At 50.7% G+C, this 18595-nt stretch overlaps 6 protein-coding genes across 6 annotated transcripts; 4 read left to right on the forward strand and 2 right to left on the reverse strand.

Moving 5' to 3' along the window:
* Nucleotides 1-3823: 3823 nt before the first annotated feature.
* On the forward strand, nt 3824-4459 carry NCS54_00626400 (N-acetyltransferase domain-containing protein; the record flags this gene model as incomplete). The annotated part of the gene is made up of 1 exon (XM_053151732.1): nt 3824-4459. One exon carries the CDS (start codon nt 3824-3826, stop codon nt 4457-4459), a length of 636 nt encoding a protein of 211 aa, XP_053007707.1.
* A 796-nt stretch (nt 4460-5255) lies between these two features.
* NCS54_00626500 (HET domain-containing protein) lies at nt 5256-6953 on the forward strand (the record flags this gene model as incomplete). Its single annotated transcript, XM_053151733.1, has 2 exons — nt 5256-6823; nt 6872-6953. 2 exons carry the CDS (start codon nt 5256-5258, stop codon nt 6951-6953), a joined length of 1650 nt encoding a protein of 549 aa, XP_053007708.1.
* A 1198-nt stretch (nt 6954-8151) lies between these two features.
* On the forward strand, nt 8152-9111 carry NCS54_00626600 (Arabinan endo-1,5-alpha-L-arabinosidase; the record flags this gene model as incomplete). The annotated part of the gene is made up of 1 exon (XM_053151734.1): nt 8152-9111. The coding sequence occupies one exon, from the start codon at nt 8152-8154 to the stop codon at nt 9109-9111; it is 960 nt and encodes a 319-aa protein (XP_053007709.1).
* Nucleotides 9112-10680: 1569 nt separating this feature from the next.
* NCS54_00626700 (Hypothetical protein) lies at nt 10681-11165 on the forward strand (the record flags this gene model as incomplete). Its single annotated transcript, XM_053151735.1, has 2 exons — nt 10681-10988; nt 11039-11165. 2 exons carry the CDS (start codon nt 10681-10683, stop codon nt 11163-11165), a joined length of 435 nt encoding a protein of 144 aa, XP_053007710.1.
* A 334-nt stretch (nt 11166-11499) lies between these two features.
* On the reverse strand, nt 11500-14271 carry NCS54_00626800 (Hypothetical protein; the record flags this gene model as incomplete). The annotated part of the gene is made up of 9 exons (XM_053151736.1): nt 11500-11565; nt 11624-12208; nt 12271-12453; nt 12506-12865; nt 12922-13178; nt 13235-13425; nt 13487-13758; nt 13838-14130; nt 14193-14271. The coding sequence occupies 9 exons, from the start codon at nt 14269-14271 to the stop codon at nt 11500-11502; spliced, it is 2286 nt and encodes a 761-aa protein (XP_053007711.1).
* A 1975-nt stretch (nt 14272-16246) lies between these two features.
* On the reverse strand, nt 16247-17641 carry NCS54_00626900 (MFS domain-containing protein; the record flags this gene model as incomplete). The annotated part of the gene is made up of 1 exon (XM_053151737.1): nt 16247-17641. One exon carries the CDS (start codon nt 17639-17641, stop codon nt 16247-16249), a length of 1395 nt encoding a protein of 464 aa, XP_053007712.1.
* Nucleotides 17642-18595: the final 954 nt, after the last annotated feature.

An 18595-nucleotide genomic window follows, 5' to 3' on the forward strand; every position in this document is an offset into this window, starting at 1 on the left:
GGTCACCCAAGTCAAACACCTCCTTCCAGACATCCGAGCCAAACGCCTGATTCCAGACAATTTCTTGATCCTCTGCAATAGACCTGAACATGCGGGGCTCATCGCGGATGTCCCGTATCTGCTGCAGCAAAGCGGTCTCTGGAGAAATGATGTGGCAGGGGTTTTGCGGCATCTGTTTGACTGAAGGGGTGTTTCCGGACCTGTTTCTCAGCTCATCTCGCTGGCTTTCTTCATCTTCAAGAGCTTTGCGAAAGGTGTCAAAAAGGCGAGTTTCCTCATTGGCCTGCTCGAATATCAGCACAATAGGTTTTGCATCTTGTACAAATACTCGGACAAACCACATCTCGAATCGACTCCAGGAATATTTCCATTGGATCCTTGCAATCCAGGTCGTCCACAACAGGAACAAGCTTTTTCATGAAGAAACCAGTCGCACACCCCAGAATCAGCTCCATCATGGAACGTACGGATGTAGGGCGTTCGAACCGGCTTCTGCTCTCACCGTGAATCATGTTATCCAACACGGTGTGTAGAAGGCTGTATGGAGAGTGAGCGAGCGCCTCATTCTCTGTCGTGGCCGTGATGATTGTTTCTCGGGCGATATCAGTCTATTATCATACCGTTGATAACTAGTGTCCTCACTCTCATCAACGATCCACATCCATAATTGATCAACAATCCAGATCTGCTTCTGGAGCGCTTGACCCCTGGCGCTCGGGTCATTTCCGTGGTATTGGTGCTGCCATTCTGGTTCTCGCCTCTGGCCTGGGAAACTTGCTCACGTTTCTTGTTCAAGAATTTCGACGAGACCTGATCATTGTCTCTAACATCAGTGTTAGTGAGGATCGGGTAGTAGTATTGGTCGAGAGTCATGGGTTTGTGAGTGATGTCCCTCGAATTGCGACTCTGAATGGATTCTTCCAAGCCTCTAGGTCCGTTGGAATCCTGCTCAGCATCTCTGGGAGACGGGACGTGATGCTCTGTTGATCCATTGCTTCGGCTGGGATTGTAGGTCCCCAGGGTGAGATATGGCATCTTTCCAGTCCATATTAGCATACTTCATCGCAAACCAGTCCAAGTGAACAGTACTTGCATAAAGAGCGGCGCAAAGAGTGCGCCGTTGAGACTTGTCCTCCCCATCCAATTCATTCTCTGGCCGATTGATGAGATCCACCTACCCTCATTGATCAGACCAAAATCATAACCTACTAAAAGCACCAAGTCAAGAGGCCCATGTACATACCGTGCACTGAGGCTTCATGTAATGCTTTCCCGCACCGGCCGCCAGTTCTGTCCAGCTTCGATTGAAGTGTCTCATCACAATCCGATGCCGCATTTCTGACCGCTTTGAGTCATTTGATAGCCGGCATACTAGATCCTTTATGAGAAAATATGAGCAATGCGTTATGAAAATGGGAGTCGCGTGCGACTTACTCTCATCCAATGCATCTGTCAGTAGATGAGCCGTTAGCAAGCGAAACTCACGGGCAGTTACACACATTCCCGGGATCTTACTTTAGTAGATGGGAGATGGACCCAGCGAACTTGTGGGTCTTCAGGAATGTGATGCGTGGGTGTTTCGGCCCCAGAAGGATTCTCCTGAGGCCATCCATCAGCACGCGGCATGGCTGGCACAGCATTATGAAGAGCGGGGTTCCCTGCGTTCCGCCTGAGCGCCTCGATCTCTCTTTTAAGTGCGTCCAAGTGTCGGTGATGTAGATCCCCGGGGGCCTTCATCAGAGCATCTGGCCCCGAGTCGTAGACAACCCTCCGGATGGTAGGGTACGGAGACGGAGTGCTGGTAATTCGACCATCCGAGAAGATATCGACGATCGTTGAAACCTTTCCACAACGCCTCTTCGACCTCGGGGACATCAGCTGTGTTCTCGATGAAGGCCACTGTTTCCATCGGATATTCTGGATAGTAAGCTGGTGTTTTCAAGAGTTCGATCATAATTTTGAGACGATCAAAACTGCCGCAATGTAAAGTGGTGTGTGTCCTTCCTTGTCACGGGTTTCCACCACGGCACCTTTGAGTATAAGGGCCTTGACGTTTTCGAGGCGACGTAGACTGGTGTCTGCGTCGGCTTTCAGAAGGCGACAAACAATTTCCAGATGGCCGTTGTAGGGCGCAAGATGCAGAGCAGTCCATCCATTCTTGTCTTTTCGATTGATGTCTGCGCCTTTAGAAAGGAGTAGGTTCACAGGAGCCCCCAATTCATATTTGGCAGCCAGATGCAGAGACGTCCGCCGCTTGTTGCCAATACCCGCGTTGATGTCTCCTTCATGGCTCATCAAGACGTCCATAGTTGAAGCATGTCCAGTTATCGCTGCCATAGCCATGGGGGTGACATGCAATGTTTTGGTCTCGTCGGCGACACTGAAATTGTGATCAAAGACCACATTATGAAGATCTTTATCCAAATCCAGAAGAGTTTCCACTGCTTTCAGTGTCATTTTCCTCTATGGCTGCCCTGAGCCGAGTCGCCCGTATTGTTTCCATGTCGACTCATCAGCTTGCTCCAGGTTGATTTCAGGTGCTGTTGGGAGAGAGAAATAAACAGATGGATATCAGCTAATGCTAAATAGCAAAGAATGCCAAACCATGGTGCCAGGGAAGAAAGACTGTACCTCTCGAAATGCAGAGAGCTCCCCGCAGCTTTAACAACCCAGCGCCGTTTTCCTTTGTCCAATTAAAACCGGCGCGGTTAAGACACTTCAACCCTTGGATTTGTCCTGCATGGTGACTTGGGGGCTGGGCTATCTACCTACTTTGAGTCGTCAGCCGCACGGCGTGAGGCCACGGATACCACAGAAATCGCGCGTATTTGTCTTATCCGATAGGTCAACTTGCTGCACTTTCGTTTTTCAGCTGGGCATGGCCCTACCCTACCAGCGTCAGATCATTCGGGTAATGCAACAAGATCATGTACGAGAACGGGGGCTTGGGAGGTCATTTCACCTGCAACTGCGCGAATTGGTCAAGGCTCCAGGCATCAACTAACCATTCTAAGTCGTCGATGAACTGCAGGTCACTTCTAGCAAACGGGAGTAGGGTGGGGTCAAACATGGTGATTAGGACGAGGCTCGGCAGATGCGATTGTCATCTTGAAGTCCCGAGAAAGCGTGACTTGGCATATCTGTATTAATTTACGAAGCCTTACTCCTCACTGTCTTGGTCTACTAACTGTCTTATTTTTCTAATTGCATGGAGCGACAGGATATCTTCATCCTTGCTGGATAATAATTCGACATACGGCGCCATACCAAATAAGAAAGTTTTTCGACAATGAGATTTGGGCATAGCAGGAGGCAATTCACTGTGAAAGAAACTCCGTGACCTACTGTCTCGGTAGCGAGCTCCTGGTCGAAGGAGACCCTGGTTGTGACCCCGGTGTTATGCATAACCCATTTGAATGGAACGTGAGAGGGGTGATCGTCAAGGCTGTGGAGTTATGGACAATCCTTCTGTGACCTGCAAGATAAATATGAGATGTGTATACCGAGGTTGATCCGGCATGTGTAAGCTAGAGGGCGAGTGATCGTCGATTTTGAAGCCTTCTTTGAACACTTAGCACTTCGATATCATGCTGACTCCAAAATCAACTGATCCCCATCCCCAAATCACTTGTGATTGGCCTCGGACAGGATTCATGTCTTGTGGCACAGCAAGCGCGGATATGACGAGCACCCAGGGTTATTTGAGTCATCCCAGGCCTGAGTCACAAAATGATGCAATGCCAAGGTTCCTCTCCTCTATATAAGCCGACTGCAGACACGGTAGACATTCTCGTCAGACCTTTCTACCGAACATAATCTCGCCATGGCATACACTGTTCTGCGGATCGACAGATCCGACAATGACTTCCCGTCCCTCGTCAATAAGTACAAGGCTCTGCGATTGTCAGCTCTACAGCAGACTCCAAACGCATTCTCGTCAACTTACGAGGCCGAGTCCAAGTTATCCGACCATGACTGGATGGCTAGACTAAGAAATCCATCCAAAGACACCTTCGTCGTAGTCGACTCTGATGGCGAATGGGTGGCACAAGTGACCGTCTACGGCCCCGTCTCTGCAGAAGCCTACACACTCCCCTCCGAAGCCGGCCAACCTCCCGTAGCGCCTGATGAAGACGAGGAGAAGTGGCAGATGCTCAGCCTCTATGTCCTTCCGTCCCACAGAGGCAAGGGCGTAGCAAAGCTGCTCTGTCGAGAGGCAATCAACCATCTCCGATCCCTCCGCCATACAGCCCCGAGGATCCGCGTCCGCACCATGATTGCCCCAGACAACCAGGCTGCATGCGAGCTCTTTGGATCTCTTGGGTTCTCCGACGCTGGGCTGTGCACTCTCGCGGAAGGGCTGAGAAGCAATGGGGAGGCGGTGCCCGAGGGAGTCTTGTCTGCGGAATACACCACTAGGGGTGGCATCATTATGGCAATCACGCAGAATCGCTTTTAAGCACCGCTTCAAGGGAGGTTGGGTTAAGCTTTTTCGTTCTTTTTTTTTTTTTTTTTTTTTTGGGTACAGATTCGGTGCTTTCAAAGTCAGCGGGTGTTGTGAAGTTTCTCAGCCCCCTTCCTTCCATTTCTGCGCGTATGTAGGTATCTTAACGTACCTACCTACATAGAGAGATGCAGAGCTACACATTCAACACAGTAGTCAAGTTTGTTAGTTCTAAAGTGCAGAGGCAATACAAGTCTTGTAATTTAGGTCAAAACATTGATTCACCAGTGGACAAGGGAAACTATCCTTAAAAGCGTTACACCTCTGTCATTGCTGTGACTGGCCCCAGGGCGACGGGTAGTTATGGGTGATACAAGGGTAAGACAACGCCACCAAGTATTCTTCGACACGGTTCCACCACGTCAAATAAGAATCTCTCTTTCAAGGCCCCTGCAGCAGTAACTGCATGCCTGATTGGACTTTGTCCGGAGGCTCCTGTACGACTTGCGCTTGGCATAAAGACGCCCGCAGAACCTGATCAGGCTCCTCCATCTTTTCCATCCTCCTCCATCTTAGCCATCATCGACCCTCATAAACGCTAATCAAGAACTCTATCCATCCTCCATCACCCGCTCCACTCAGTCCCCGCCTCTATCAACACTTCAACAGTATCGTTTCAAAGTCTCTGAAGAGAAAGCCGAGGCAACCTTGGCGTCTAACTTGGTTCTTCCACCTTGGTCCGTCCCCGTACGAGATCTCCCGCATAATAATGATCTGAACAGATGGTCTACTGTCTCATACTGTGAGAAAAATGTGCTACCACGATGTGGTTAAGCTCGGCTGCAATCATGAAGTATGGAGCACAATGCAGCAGCTATGTGACGATGTTCAGGCTGGCCGTAAGTGTCTGGGGAAGACTATTCGGAGGCACCTCTACCACAACGAAAACGATATCTGCTTGCCATGCCGAAGACGTAATGAGTCAGAAACAACCGACGGCTCCAGGACTAGTCTTGATGTCAATTATGGCAGTGAGGCGTCATTCCCTGCTGCCGCTAATATGATCCCGTCAGATAGAAACCCCATTTTTGGAAAATTGCCGTGCAGGCACTTTTCACACGACCGGCATAATGATTCGTTTCCTTGGGGGACACACCAACTTTGGACTATAGCCTCAGCCCCAGAACCTGTTTTGGCGACAAGCACCGACACTGTCCTGAAGCTTAAGTTGCTAGCAAAACGATTCGCAGAGCATCGTGAGAGACTGACTAGAAGAGTCCTGGGGGCCATGAGACATCCTAAAAGCCCCAATTGGGAGCGTGTCCTGCCAGACGGCAGAAGGCTATCCAAGGCGAGATCGCAAACGACGGGAGACTCTGGGTCACCCTATTCGCGTCTCAACCTCAAAGCCCGAGAGATCCGCCTGCTAGAGTTAAATCCCAACAAGGATCCCGAGGATATGTCATTCTCCTTTCGATGTATGGAGCTGTCAAACTGCCCTCGGTATACTGCCCTCTCCTACACTTGGGGAGACGAAGAAGCTACCCGGAGCATCACCATTGGCGGAAGCGGGACAATCAACGTACGTGAGAATCTCTGGGCCTTTCTCCGCCTGCAGGGCTCTGTCATCTCCAAGCCTACATTCTTCTGGATCGACGCAAGCTGCATCAATCAATCCAATGTCCACGAACGCAACCATCAGGTCAGCATGATGAAACAAATCTACGTCAATGCGTTTGAGGTCTATATCTGGCTAGGGCTTCAAGGGGATAATAGCGATCTTGCAATGGGCTTTGTCTCTGCGAAAGGTACACAAGGACTCAGGCGCCGGGGTCCTGGGTTCTACGCTATTTGGCCGAGGCGTGTTGGTAAGGCTCTGTACGACTTGTGCGAGCGTGCCAACTGGAGAAGAATGTGGATCATTCAGGAGATTGTCCACGCCGACAACATCACTGTCTGGTGCGGGGCCAAGTCTTTCAGATGGGATGTCTTCGAAAGTCTCTATCTCACTCTCAAAACTCTGGAAGAAACATCGTGGTTTGCACACCAGCCACACGCAATGAGAGTATTACAAAGCTCTGCTCATACCATGGTCTGGCAGCGTGCACACTGGCGACATCCTGATACTCCTTCTCCGCGACTTCAGGACCTCATCGACATCTTGCGCGACTGGCAATGCGCAGATATCAGGGAGAAAGTCTTTGCGTTGGTTAGCATGGCAAGTCATGAAACAGCCATCGTTCCCGATTACTCCAAGTCAGCTCTGGATGTCTATCACGCAGTTCAAGAGAAGCACGATGGCGAGACACACGAGTTCTACAACATGCTATCTCAGATACTGGCAATACCACAAGGCAACCTGAGATTCGAGGGGAATATGTAGGTGCTGATTTAGGAGGGGGTGGGACCGAAGCTAACGTCAGGCAGGATCGAATACAAACGGCACCCCCCAGAGCAGCTAGTGCTGAGAGGCCAATTAGACGACTATTTCAGCAAAGATTTTGAGTGATATGCGGTTTCCTAACTTCTTGTCTGGGCTTATCATAGCTATAATAGCTAGTCGTATGCCAAATGGTATCTAGGAGGTAGAAGCGAAGATTTAGGCGGTTGAAATAAACCTCGGACGTCTTTGTACGCCAACTGGCCGGTCAGCTTCATAAATTAAACCCAGGCGCGACATCTACTTGACAGTTCGGCTCACCCATTTAGCCCTCTCTAATTGCAAAAGTGCTATATAACCAGCACGCTATCTTAACCTATATGATGCCACTGCGCTACGTAGTTTCCATCCTTGGTCTTAGCAGAGCCATCACGCTTTGCTTGGGCATTTTTCCGCCAGGTCCACTCAGACATGGAAATCCGCCAATCGCAAATAAAGCCCCAACAGTTTGGGTTTTATCTCATATATCGTATACACTATTTTGGCCGCATCAAGGTCCTCAATGATAGGCCTGCTAGGTTTTATGCTTTTACGGCTGCGGTGAGGATCAACAACCGAATAGTTCCCCTTTCACAATAACCGCCCCAATTGCGATGCTAGCCTATGCGCCAAACTCCTAGTTACATACAACGGCGCACACTACGTCAAGAGACTTTGGGCTTTCACTGGCAGGATGGGCTGGGAAGATTGCATCAAGGGCTTGGTGTCGAATTGGGGAGGTTGAATTCCACCATGCAGCTACTACTTTGACCAAGACATTTAGACGGCCATGTTTCTCTGAGAGACGGACTTTCTGTAAAAGGTGCGGTGAGGCAACTTTCGGCGAATAATGCCTATCCAATGATTCAAGCTAGATCGAATTCAGCCCCGACCTCCGGCAGCTTGTTACCATCCCTGGTGGATGAAGATCCGAGCGTCTGAATACGCGGATTGCCTGCTGACTGTTTCAGACCCTCGTAACCCAATCAAAAGCTCCCCTGGGGTCAAATCGTCCATGGCGGTGACCCTCCAATTTGCTATTTGTAGTAAGCGGTGACGGAGGACCAGCGTCCGAACCCATGATACCGAGTTTGGAAACGGGCGGAGAATTTCCGTTTACTATGGTGATAATTATTCCGTGGCGCGCTTCCAAATGCGACCCCAAGCAACAATGTTTCAGCTTAAGTGCCGAGTGAGGATATAAGGGATCACGGCGCTCCTTGGAGTCTCGAACTAAGGAAGCCAATCCCGCCGAGCATTCACAGAAAACCACGGATTCAAGCTCAAAATGGTGCCCATGTGGAAGCAACTCGTCAGCGGCGTGCTTGCCGTCACCTCCATGGTGGCTGGTGCCAACGCCGCGTATCCCAACCCTGGCGTTGTCACCGGCAACACCGGCGTTCATGATCCTACCGTGGTCAAGACACCTGGTGGCTCGTACATCATGGCTCACACCGGAGCCAACGTGGCACTCAAGACCTCATCCGACCGAACTGCCTGGCGCGATGCCGGCGCCGTATTCCCCAACGGTGCGCCATGGACAACAACCTACACCAAGGGCGACACCAACCTCTGGGCTCCGGATATTTCTTACCACAACGGCAAGTACTACTTGTACTACTCTGCCTCGAGCTTCGGATCCCGCAACTCGGCCATTTTCCTGGCTACTAGCACCACTGGTGCATCCGGTTCGTGGACCAACCAGGGCGTCGTGATCTCGTCCTCCGACTCCAACGACTACAACGCCATCGACCCCAACCTGATCATCGATGCCTCGGGCAAGTGGTGGCTCTCATTCGGCTCTTTTTGGACCGGCATCAAGATGATCTCCATCGACCCCAGCAGTGGAAAGCGCACCGGCTCCAACCTTGTCTCTCTCGCCAAGCGCGACGCCAATGTTGAAGGTGCCGTTGAGGCCCCTTTCATCACTCGACGGGGCAAGTACTACTACCTCTGGGTGTCTTTTGACAAGTGCTGCAACGGTGCTTCCAGCACTTACCGCATCATGGTCGGTCGATCCACCAGCATCACTGGTCCCTTTGTCGACCGCAACGGAAAGAACATGATGCAGGGAGGTGGCACTGAGATTCTGGCTAGCCATGGCTCCATCCACGGCCCTGGCCACAACGCTGTTTTCACTGACAATGATGCCGACGTGTTGGTGTACCATTATTACACCAACGCTGGTGACTCTCGTCTGGGTATCAACCTTCTTCGCTACGACTCGGACTGGCCTGTGGCTTATTAAATCACTTGTGTGGGCTCTGTACATACGCATGGCCAAGAAGTAGTTGCCCGCTCTACATTGGCCAAATTTTGTCGTCGCCCCAAGCTTATTTCAATGGGTGACACCGGACACATATATATGATGAATTAAGAGAAGCTACTGGCTATTGGCAGATCCTCTCACAGGCGCCCGTACCTCTCCAGGATGTTGTGATGTAATGTGTCTGGCGACGTTTCTCTTCCGTGGCTTACCCGTTCCTCTACCAAGTGAATCCTTGCAGCCTTCGGCAGGGCACCAGAAGAGAACCAGGTTCGGAACAGAGTCCCGGTGCTTGGACTCTTTGTGATGAGTGAGGTCTTTCCTATACCGAAATCTTTTGTTGCAGCCCTGTTCTTGACAGTGGAATGGACGAGTGTGTTTTTTCATGTGGGTACTTTTAGAGTTAGCATGCATCACAATCAAGAATTCTAGTAGCAATTCTTACTTGAGCTGATGTGGTAATGTGAAAGTCTCGCCGCATTGATCACAGAGGAGAGGTCTGTTTGTTGTTGAGGCGGGTGACGCTTGTGGAGAATCATCGGCAGCCTCTGCTTGAGTAAGAGCGGCCTGGGCCGCGATATCTGACGGTAAAGACTGGACAAAGGCATCATTGCCCTCAAGAAAGATCTGATCACTCGCATCCCCTGTATGCTCACCTCTGTCCTGACCAGCAGGCTCAGTCTCGTCATCTGGGAGGGGCCCAGCATTTCCACGGATCAACCAGGCAGGATCAACAGAGTCAAAAAGATAGTGTTCGTGATAATTCGATCCGCTGGTCCCTGACTGGTTGGAACTGGAAATAAAAAGAACGCTCTAGAAAACTGAGGCTGGGGGACCTGCCCGGAACAGAATCAGAGATGAGAGTAGTGTGGGGGAAGAAGTGATGTGATCAAACGAAGAAAGGAAAGACGGAAGAGAGTTCCCACAGGGGATTGGAAAAGGAGTGCCGTTCCAACGCCTGGGTTGGCCGTGAAGAGAAGAAGAGAAAATTCTCCTCTTCACGGTGGAAAGCCGGCCATTTATGCTTCCAGGAGTCCCTCGTAAATCTTGGCTCAACTGTAAGTGGGCCAAAGCCAGTGAATACGCCCAAAGCCAAGCTGACCCTCAAATCCTGTTATCTAGGACGATGTGGCTGCTGACGCTTGGCCAATGGTTGGCTGATAAGGATGGTAGGGCTCAAAATATGTAAGGCGTTACAGTGTGGCTTGCCTCTTGCGATAGGTGGTTGGTTCAAGGTCATGGTAGGGCTCAAAAACGTCTGAGGCCGGATGCAGGAGGCCCACCAGGAGATGCCAACCAGATACAGAACATCGTCATAAAGAAATGAGAAGTGGCAATACATGGGAGATTACCGAGATATTTGGTCACTCTGAAGAGCCCCGAAACTCAGACAAAATCTACTTATGGACGGATCACATGCCAAGATCGAGTGAGTCTCCAGCACTGAGCATTGGCTATAAGAACCCTACCAGCGTCTCGACAAGACAATGGCGGCATCTCAACCTTCTCTAGCTCAAGTCACATCCCTATCACAATATCTCATCCTACACAATGTCTTCTTGCTTCTGCTGTGATGCCATCCGACCCTACCGTCCCCAGCACCTTGACCACGAAGCCAAGTTCACCAGCTTCATGGCCTGGGTGCACAAAGAGGAATCCGAATCTGCACCCGTAACTGGAGCCGAGTCGACCAATCTCAACGATATTCATCCTTCTTTTGCAGTCCAACTCGTGCGCCAGGTGAACTTCGGACCTCTCGAAAGCAAGAGGTACTTCATCCCCCTCTCAGCTGCCACAGATGCATTCAAGGAAGTCACCGAAAGTGACCTGATCAGAGCCAACTTTCAAAAGCTCAATGCGTGAGTATGAATCTCTGGCTAGTTTTCTTGCGGCTAATTCCCCAGGATAGCTACAAGAACTTTCGGTGTGACGCGCACAACCGGTTCTTTGAAGTGAACCTTTACCAGCGCGATCCCATCAACAAGCACCACTGGCGAGACAACCTGGCCCGCCCAGCCACCGATATTGACTTGTGAAGGTATTCGACTACTTACTTGAGTGCGTCGCGAGGTATCGTACCCTGGCCATGTGGCCCTAGTTTGGACTCTCGGGCGAACTTGTCATGTAACTTCATTGATCTTGTCCCATATATTGAACAAGTAGTGGATGAAGTCAGCATCTTCTTTATTAAAACGTCCATAGTCTCCCCCAAGTTATGAATCAAACATCAAAAGATAATGCTCTCCTTCTAATCAAGCCTGATACACGGGATGGCCTCATGAGATCAAGATTGGCGAACCCCCTACATCATGCAAATGGTCTGACAATAATCCAAGCATCATCCATGTCCAGTGCACACAACCCCACAGCTCAAGAACCGAAAGTTTTTCCTGCTTCCACAGACTTATAAGGACAGCCATCCCAGTCGCAAGTATTCTATCGCCTTGGTTAGCCAATTTCGTGCGACATGACAGACATCTCTCCTTATGCATACCTTGTAGACATTAGTTCCCCACCAAGAGAGGTGCTTAGATGCACCAGTGTAGAATACGGCAAAGAATATGAGAATACCAGCGATGGCCACCGAGCAGTCCAGCGCCGAGCTCAGAACAAAGTTGAAGCGACGCCACCAGCTCTCCTTCCGGCGCTTGATGAGCACGCTAAAAAGAAGACCGAACAAGGCCCAGCTGCCATAGTTGGTCCCCGACGCGGGAGGGATGTAGTTGAGTCCACCAAGAAAGAGGGGTACGTGGATCTTAGACAGCCACTTGACCTGCGGGAAGACCCTCTTCCTCAAGAGGTGGACAGCAATTGGGAGAACAGCGCCAACGAGGAAGAACCAGAGCAGCGGCCGATACAGAGCTCCCTTCTCGAAAAACCGACGGGGGCCAAGGGCGCCCCAGACCATGCTAGTGTTGAAGTGAGTGCGCGAAAAGGGGCAGTGGAATCCGTTGGGTGCGGTCTTTGGGTTGCAGACGTTGGGGATATGGTCCAGGGCCCAGTTGAGGACGGAAACCTGTCCAAGAGTGCCGACAACGAGGCCAACGACCTGAACCACGAAGAGGCTTCTTGGAGGGATCTAGAAAGATGATGTCAGCGAAGAGCTCCAGGCAACTATAGGAGAACAAGTCTAGCACAAACATTGCAGTATATGCCGAGCTTCAGGTCTTGTGCAAAGGCCAGTCCCTTGATGCCTGAAATGTATCCAACGTTGAAGAACCAGATATTGGCCAGAACTTTTCCTTCCCACACATAGCCGGCGATGATGCGACAGAAGATGTCGATTTGAATCTTCATATTGCTGGTGGCATACACCCAGGCAAGCTGTGTATATAGTCAGCAAGAGAGAGGGCCAGTGTTTGAGGGGGGAACTCACTGGGATGAAGAAGATAGTGGATACCGCCATCGCAAATATGACTCCGTACCATCGCAGTTGAACTGGATAGTATTCATGCGCAAACAGCCCGACACCCAGGGCAACGAGAGCTGCCGTTGCGTACCACCAGGCCGGGACTTCTTTGTACTGGGGCTGGAGTTTCTGACGAGATGGACCATCTTTAGCTGATAGGCCGTGCCCGTCCTTATTGAACATTGTTCTAAAGGCAAGTGCAATCTCCTGGCGCTTTTCGAGGAAGAGCCAGACAAAGAGCGAAGAAATGGTGGCGAACGCAAGACCAAATGTGTTGAGGGCATAAGTGACAGGAAGATAGATCTGCGGTTTCTCGGTGTGAGGTCTCTGTCCCAGTTTGGGGGGAAACGTTGATATCCGTGGAGCTAGGGGTAAGAACTTACAGGAGAGTACTCTTGGTATTTTTCGAGGTCGAAAGCAAAGCCATCACGCTTGTTAATGACCTTGGACACGTTAAAGACTTGGCCCATATTGTCGTAGATTGAGTTGCTCTGCATAGGTAGGTAAGCAGACCACCACGTGTTCGTGTAGTAGAGGGCTGGAGTAACGACGTAGATCCAGAGCACGAGTGAACCCAGAACGTTGAGGATGGCCCAGGTTGGCACAACCAGAGGTGATCCGATGTAGGCGATCTGGCTCCCTAGCGCACTGTCAGCAATCATATCGTATTCATTCGAGTAAGAAGCCGTCACGTACAGTCAAAGGTGAAAGGCAAAAGCCCAATGCCACTCTTCATGCCAAAGATCTGATTGACCACGGGGTTTTTCGGGGCTATCCAGCAAACCCACGTGAAGTAGCCCAAGGCTGGGAAAAGAAAGTCTGGAAGCCAGTACCAGCAAAAGGAGGCCATGAATGCCATGAGGAAAAACCGGTATCGGGAAACCGTGCTATTTTTTGTCCAGTAAGCATACGCAAGGCTCTTGGACATCTAATCATGGGGAAACCTACCCTTCTACTTCCTCCTTGCGAGATGAGTGCAGCGCCGCGTTGAGAGCCGTGTTGCCCAAAACACCCGGCCATACAAGGTCTTTCGGCTCCACCACAAGCGAACGGCCCAGCCCTGCCAGGGCGAAGCCATAGAGGATGGTGGTCAGCGTAGCGAGGAGCTCAAACCCCCAGCCGGCATGCAGGCCGTAAAAGACACGCTGCTCGGTCAGGACATCAGCACTAAGACGGGTGAGGAAGCTGAGGTTTGCCAGGATGTAGATGAGCATGTTTTCCTATAGAATGCATGTCAGATCAAGCCCCCTGGGAAGTTCTCCCTCGTTCGTCTTTCTTCCATTGCCAGCGTCTACTCACCTTGTAGTTGAAAGGACCTGGGTTCAAGCTGTGGCGCTGGCCGAACACCGTGACGCCCCAGTCTGGGACGACGTACTGCCACGCCTTGCCAATGGGGTAGGCTAGAAACTGGATGGCCGATTGGGACAAGCTAACGGATGGGAAGCGTAAGGTGTAGAGGGTGTTGACGCCACTGCCCACGAGACAGAAGGCAATGCCGATAGTCCACATGCGGATGGTGAGGCATGGTAGGCTTGGGTCATCGGGACGGAAGTCAACGCCTGCTGCGCTCAGGACCTCTTCAACAGATTTCCCTGCCAAGTAAATCAGTATCATAGTCATTCAAGATTCCATACGGCTTGAACTCCTGCCCTACCTGAAGATGTCTCAGTGCGAGCAAACTCTGGCTGCTCGCTACTCATGTCTGGTTTGGGGGACTTGTCAACCGCAGTCATTTTGAATGATAATATGAGAGAGAGTGCACTCTCTAGGTGGCTAAGGTGCTGATTGATTACGATCAGATAAGATGGCGGCTGAGGCGAAGATATCTATTCCCAAGACCCGCCAAGACGGTACCACGGAAGAAGGGTCCCATCCACGAGGCTCGAGAACTGGAATACGCCACATTCTGTGGGGGTCCAGTTTGGGGGCTTTTGTGTGCCGAATGGCCCGATATTGAAGCATCAAGAGATTTGGTCATGTTCATGTAAGAGGGTGGAAGTCTTGTTGTATTTCTTGGCTCATGGAAGTGGACCAAGGGTTCTAGGTGTACCAACGCCGCTACGAGACAGCGTCCGCCATTGGAGGGGACAGGGGGAAAGGTGATATTGCCCAAGTACAACTACGATTTTCGCTCGCCTTCTACCTCACAAGGCAAGAAAACACTCTGATTCAAGTCCCAAATTCGACAGTCGGCCGATCGTTCGGAATGAAGCTGCCGTCTTCTCGGCACTGCCGTCAATTTCAAAGTGGAGCGGCTTCCAAAAGTGGGTAATTCTTTTCCTCATCTTGACTAGAATTGAAGGAGGCCAAGACCCGAACAAGTGCCGTTGTTTCCGTCGCGTGCTTTACGAACTAAAGCTATCCTTGCAACGAGGCGCAGCAATAAATAACTCCACGCATCGAGCTGATTGCAGACTAGATTAGATAAGTTAAGCGATCCGAGTGGGATAAGATTAGATGGTTGTACCAAGTGACCTTTTGCAGTCTTGAGCCCGTTTTTCCAACTCGTCTTTTCGTTTATCAATCTTACTATCCCAACCGGTCTGGACGACCAGCACGCTATTCTCTTCCTGTTTGTCATTGTCACAGCATAAACACCTTTGCGTGAAGAGTCATTGCAGAGATAGCAATAAACGCATGAGAGTATATGGGAATTTCCTGATACAGTGACATCTCAAAAGGTCATGAAATTGTTGGACAAAGTGCTGGACGCATTCACTGAGCTCTTCGAAGGTGCCTCTGCAGGCTACCACTAAAAAAAAAAAAAAAATATTCGGTTTGGCAAGTCGTCCGCTCGACCAGCTTAAGATCTGACTCGCATAGCTCTCAGTGGCTCTGTCGAGTGGCGCCCTTCAAACCACAGGCCAATATCCTGCCATTCTCGACTGCGTCTGTGCTATTTTGTGAAACAAATTGCTGGCACGTGGAGGTAATCCTGTTTGCGTAGTCGGGATTCTGTTTTCACACGAGCCACGGGAATAAAGAAGTGAAATGAGTAACGTGTTAGGTTGAAGCTGTGAAGCCTTTCGAGTCTTGAGTTCAACCACAGATTGTAACGAGGTACCGCGCATGTCGCTGGATAGCCGCTTATGCACGGTAGGAAAGGGAGAAAGCCCACTGAGGAACTCGCAGAGTACTTGAGGCTGTTCTGCCCCCGCTGTAGGGTACCTCGGTCACTTCGCCGAGAGCAGAACGTGTTATGTTAGAGAGCAACTTCAAGAGCAGAACACAGAATAAGCATGGAAGTTAATAAGCTGTCTCACTCACGAACTCCTCTTTTGGCGTTGGGATGAGTTGGATGAGAACTGGACCAGGTTGAATGGTAAAAATGCTCTGAAGAGCAATGGTGAACAAGACGCGAACTCCATGCCGAGGCGCAAGAGGGGGCTCCTCAACGGGGCGTTAGTCACGTGACTAGGAGATAAGATAAGATAAGATGATCAAAGCCACACAGGCACGTCATACCTGATAGAGTGGCTAACCATCCACCTTTTTTCTCTCTCGCACCTAAAAGCGATCTCGCGATAGCCTCACGTCCCCCTCAAGGTAAACACAGGTCATACCGCAATAAAGAGTCTCAACATCGCCAAGATGTGTATGTCTTTTGAGAGTTATTGTACTATGACGAGACAGTGATGGTCGTGCTAGTATTGCATGAATTTTGACGCGATACTTAGGGGATTTCTACTTAATATATATTAACCCTGATTAAACTATAGATTCCCTAACTGAACTCTTATCTGTCCTCTCTGTCCAGACGACGATAATAACAAAGCCAACTGCTAAAGAGCACATCAAAGCCAAGATAGACATCCACCATCCAGAACCAATATTTTTGATGGCAACAGGCGACACGACGGTGCCAATAGCGGCCAGGATGTTGCGGACCAAGTTCAAATCGGCTACGACAGAAGCACCAACTCCCGGCTTGATATCGACAAGGAAGGGCATGATAGTGGTGGTGACGAGCATGAGCCCCAGTCCGAACATGAAAGCACCAACCAGAGGGGCGACCCAGAATACCTTGTGCTCAACCAGCCACCCGTAGATGAGCAGTCCAGCCGGGACAAAGCCGACGCCGTACCACACCGTCTTGATTCTCTCAACAGGGCGAAGCTCGCCATCATGGGTGAGCTGGTACTGGCGTAGCTTAGCGTCGCTCAACTTGCCACCAAGGATGCTCCCGATTGCGTATCCCAGACAGTTGCTGATATAGCAAAGGCCAATCTCAATGGCGGAGAAGTTGTAGGGCGGCGCCGAGTAAGCGTAGGGGAGCGTTGTGTTAAAGCAGTAGAGACTGGCGAAGCAGATGCTCACGTAGGCGATGGTCAAGGCGATAGATGGCACCAGCAGGAGCTGCAACTTGGGCAGCGGAGCTAGTGCATCACGCTTGACTGCCTTGTACCACGGCCTCTCCTGCTCTTGCTGACCCTCAGCGGTCTTGACCAATGTCTCGGGCAGGCACAGCATAGTGAGCATGGCAGCACTGAAGGTAAAGATGGCCATGAAATACAAGTTTGAACGCCAGCCAAGCCATACTTGCAAGGCACCTCCAATGATCGGAGCAATCAGAGGCCCGATCAGAGTCCCCAGGTAGAACCACCCTAGGGCCGATCCACGCTCGGTCGAGATATAGATGTCGCTGATAACACCGGCGCCAACGCTCTGCGCGGATGAGCAACCCAGCGCCTCGACAAGTCGAAATATAATGATCAGGGACAGCGAGTTGGAAACGGCACAGACGATGACAGCCGCCGTCGAGATGAGAAAACTTGCCACCAGCACAGGTCGGCGGCCGTACTCCTGACTCAAGGTACTCCACCACAACGGAGCAATCGCTAGGCCCAGGAGGAAGACAGTCGTAGTCAGGGCGACCTTGGTCTCCGTGGTGTGGAAGTAGTCCACCAAGGTTGCAAAGGATGGGAAGAGGATGCATGAGGCAAAGGGTGCTGTGAAGGCCGACAGAGTAATGATGGCGACGATAGCACGCTTTTGCCATATGGAGTGACTCTTTGGGTCCTCAAGTTTTCGTACAAAGCAGAAGCTATCAAACCATGTTTGCGCTGACCGCGTGCGCTTCGCGGTGGATGTGGTTTCTGACATTGTTTGCGATTGGATATGAGTGTTGTCTGAGGGATACGTGAATGTTATTAAGAAGTGAGGTGAAAGCTTGCTTGATGTGAGATTTTTGTGAAAATAATAAAGAAATAGCCCATACGCATATGCCTCTATATATATATGCAGCCATGGTGAAATATTATCTGATATTGCAAGATGAACCCGGGGATTCGGGTTTTCAGGTCTCGGGAATTTCATCCGAAATGTTCGATCCAGCCACACCTGACTCGTCAAGCCACTGTACCCGGACCAAGGATCTGTAACCAGTACCTTTCAGAAGAGCGGATAAATCGGCAGGCACAGTTAGTACAATAAAGATAACCAAAGCCTGGGACTGGAAGCACACTCCCGGTTAGTCCGTGTTATATCCACTGAGTACGAGGTTTTTTAACCAAGTTCACCCAGAAACTACGTTACTAATAAGCCACATGTGCTGACGCATGCGGGATTTTCGTTCGGGAATATAACTACAGATTAACCTCTAGTTATATTCCCGACCACCTTTGACCTATAATCCCGATACTACTGACTCAAGCCAATCTACTCGACGCTGGAAAATGAACAGAAGCTGCGTCAGCTGTGCCAGCTCAAAGGTCCGCTGCGATCTTGACACAAAGGGTACGCCCTGCTCACGATGCATGTACAAAGATTCGCCGTGCGTCAGGGCGGGACGGAAGAAGCGAACAAGAAAGACGACAACGACCACGGCAACACCCATCATCAGCCCCGTTCCATCACCACAGACGGGCAGCCAGAATACCAATCCAGAGCCATCACACGGGGAAAATGTCAACCTCCCGTTCCTCAACACACCGTCAGTGGGTGACATCGACTTATCTCAGCTTGTAGATATCGAAAGCATGTTTGACATGAGCTCTTGGACATGGAGCCCGGAGGATATGGCATCTATACTCGGCGAGACCGACATACCCCAGAGCC

Source organism: Fusarium falciforme, chromosome 4, assembly GCF_026873545.1.
Source record: "Fusarium falciforme chromosome 4, complete sequence".
Classification (NCBI taxonomy): Eukaryota; Fungi; Ascomycota; class Sordariomycetes; order Hypocreales; family Nectriaceae; genus Fusarium; species Fusarium falciforme.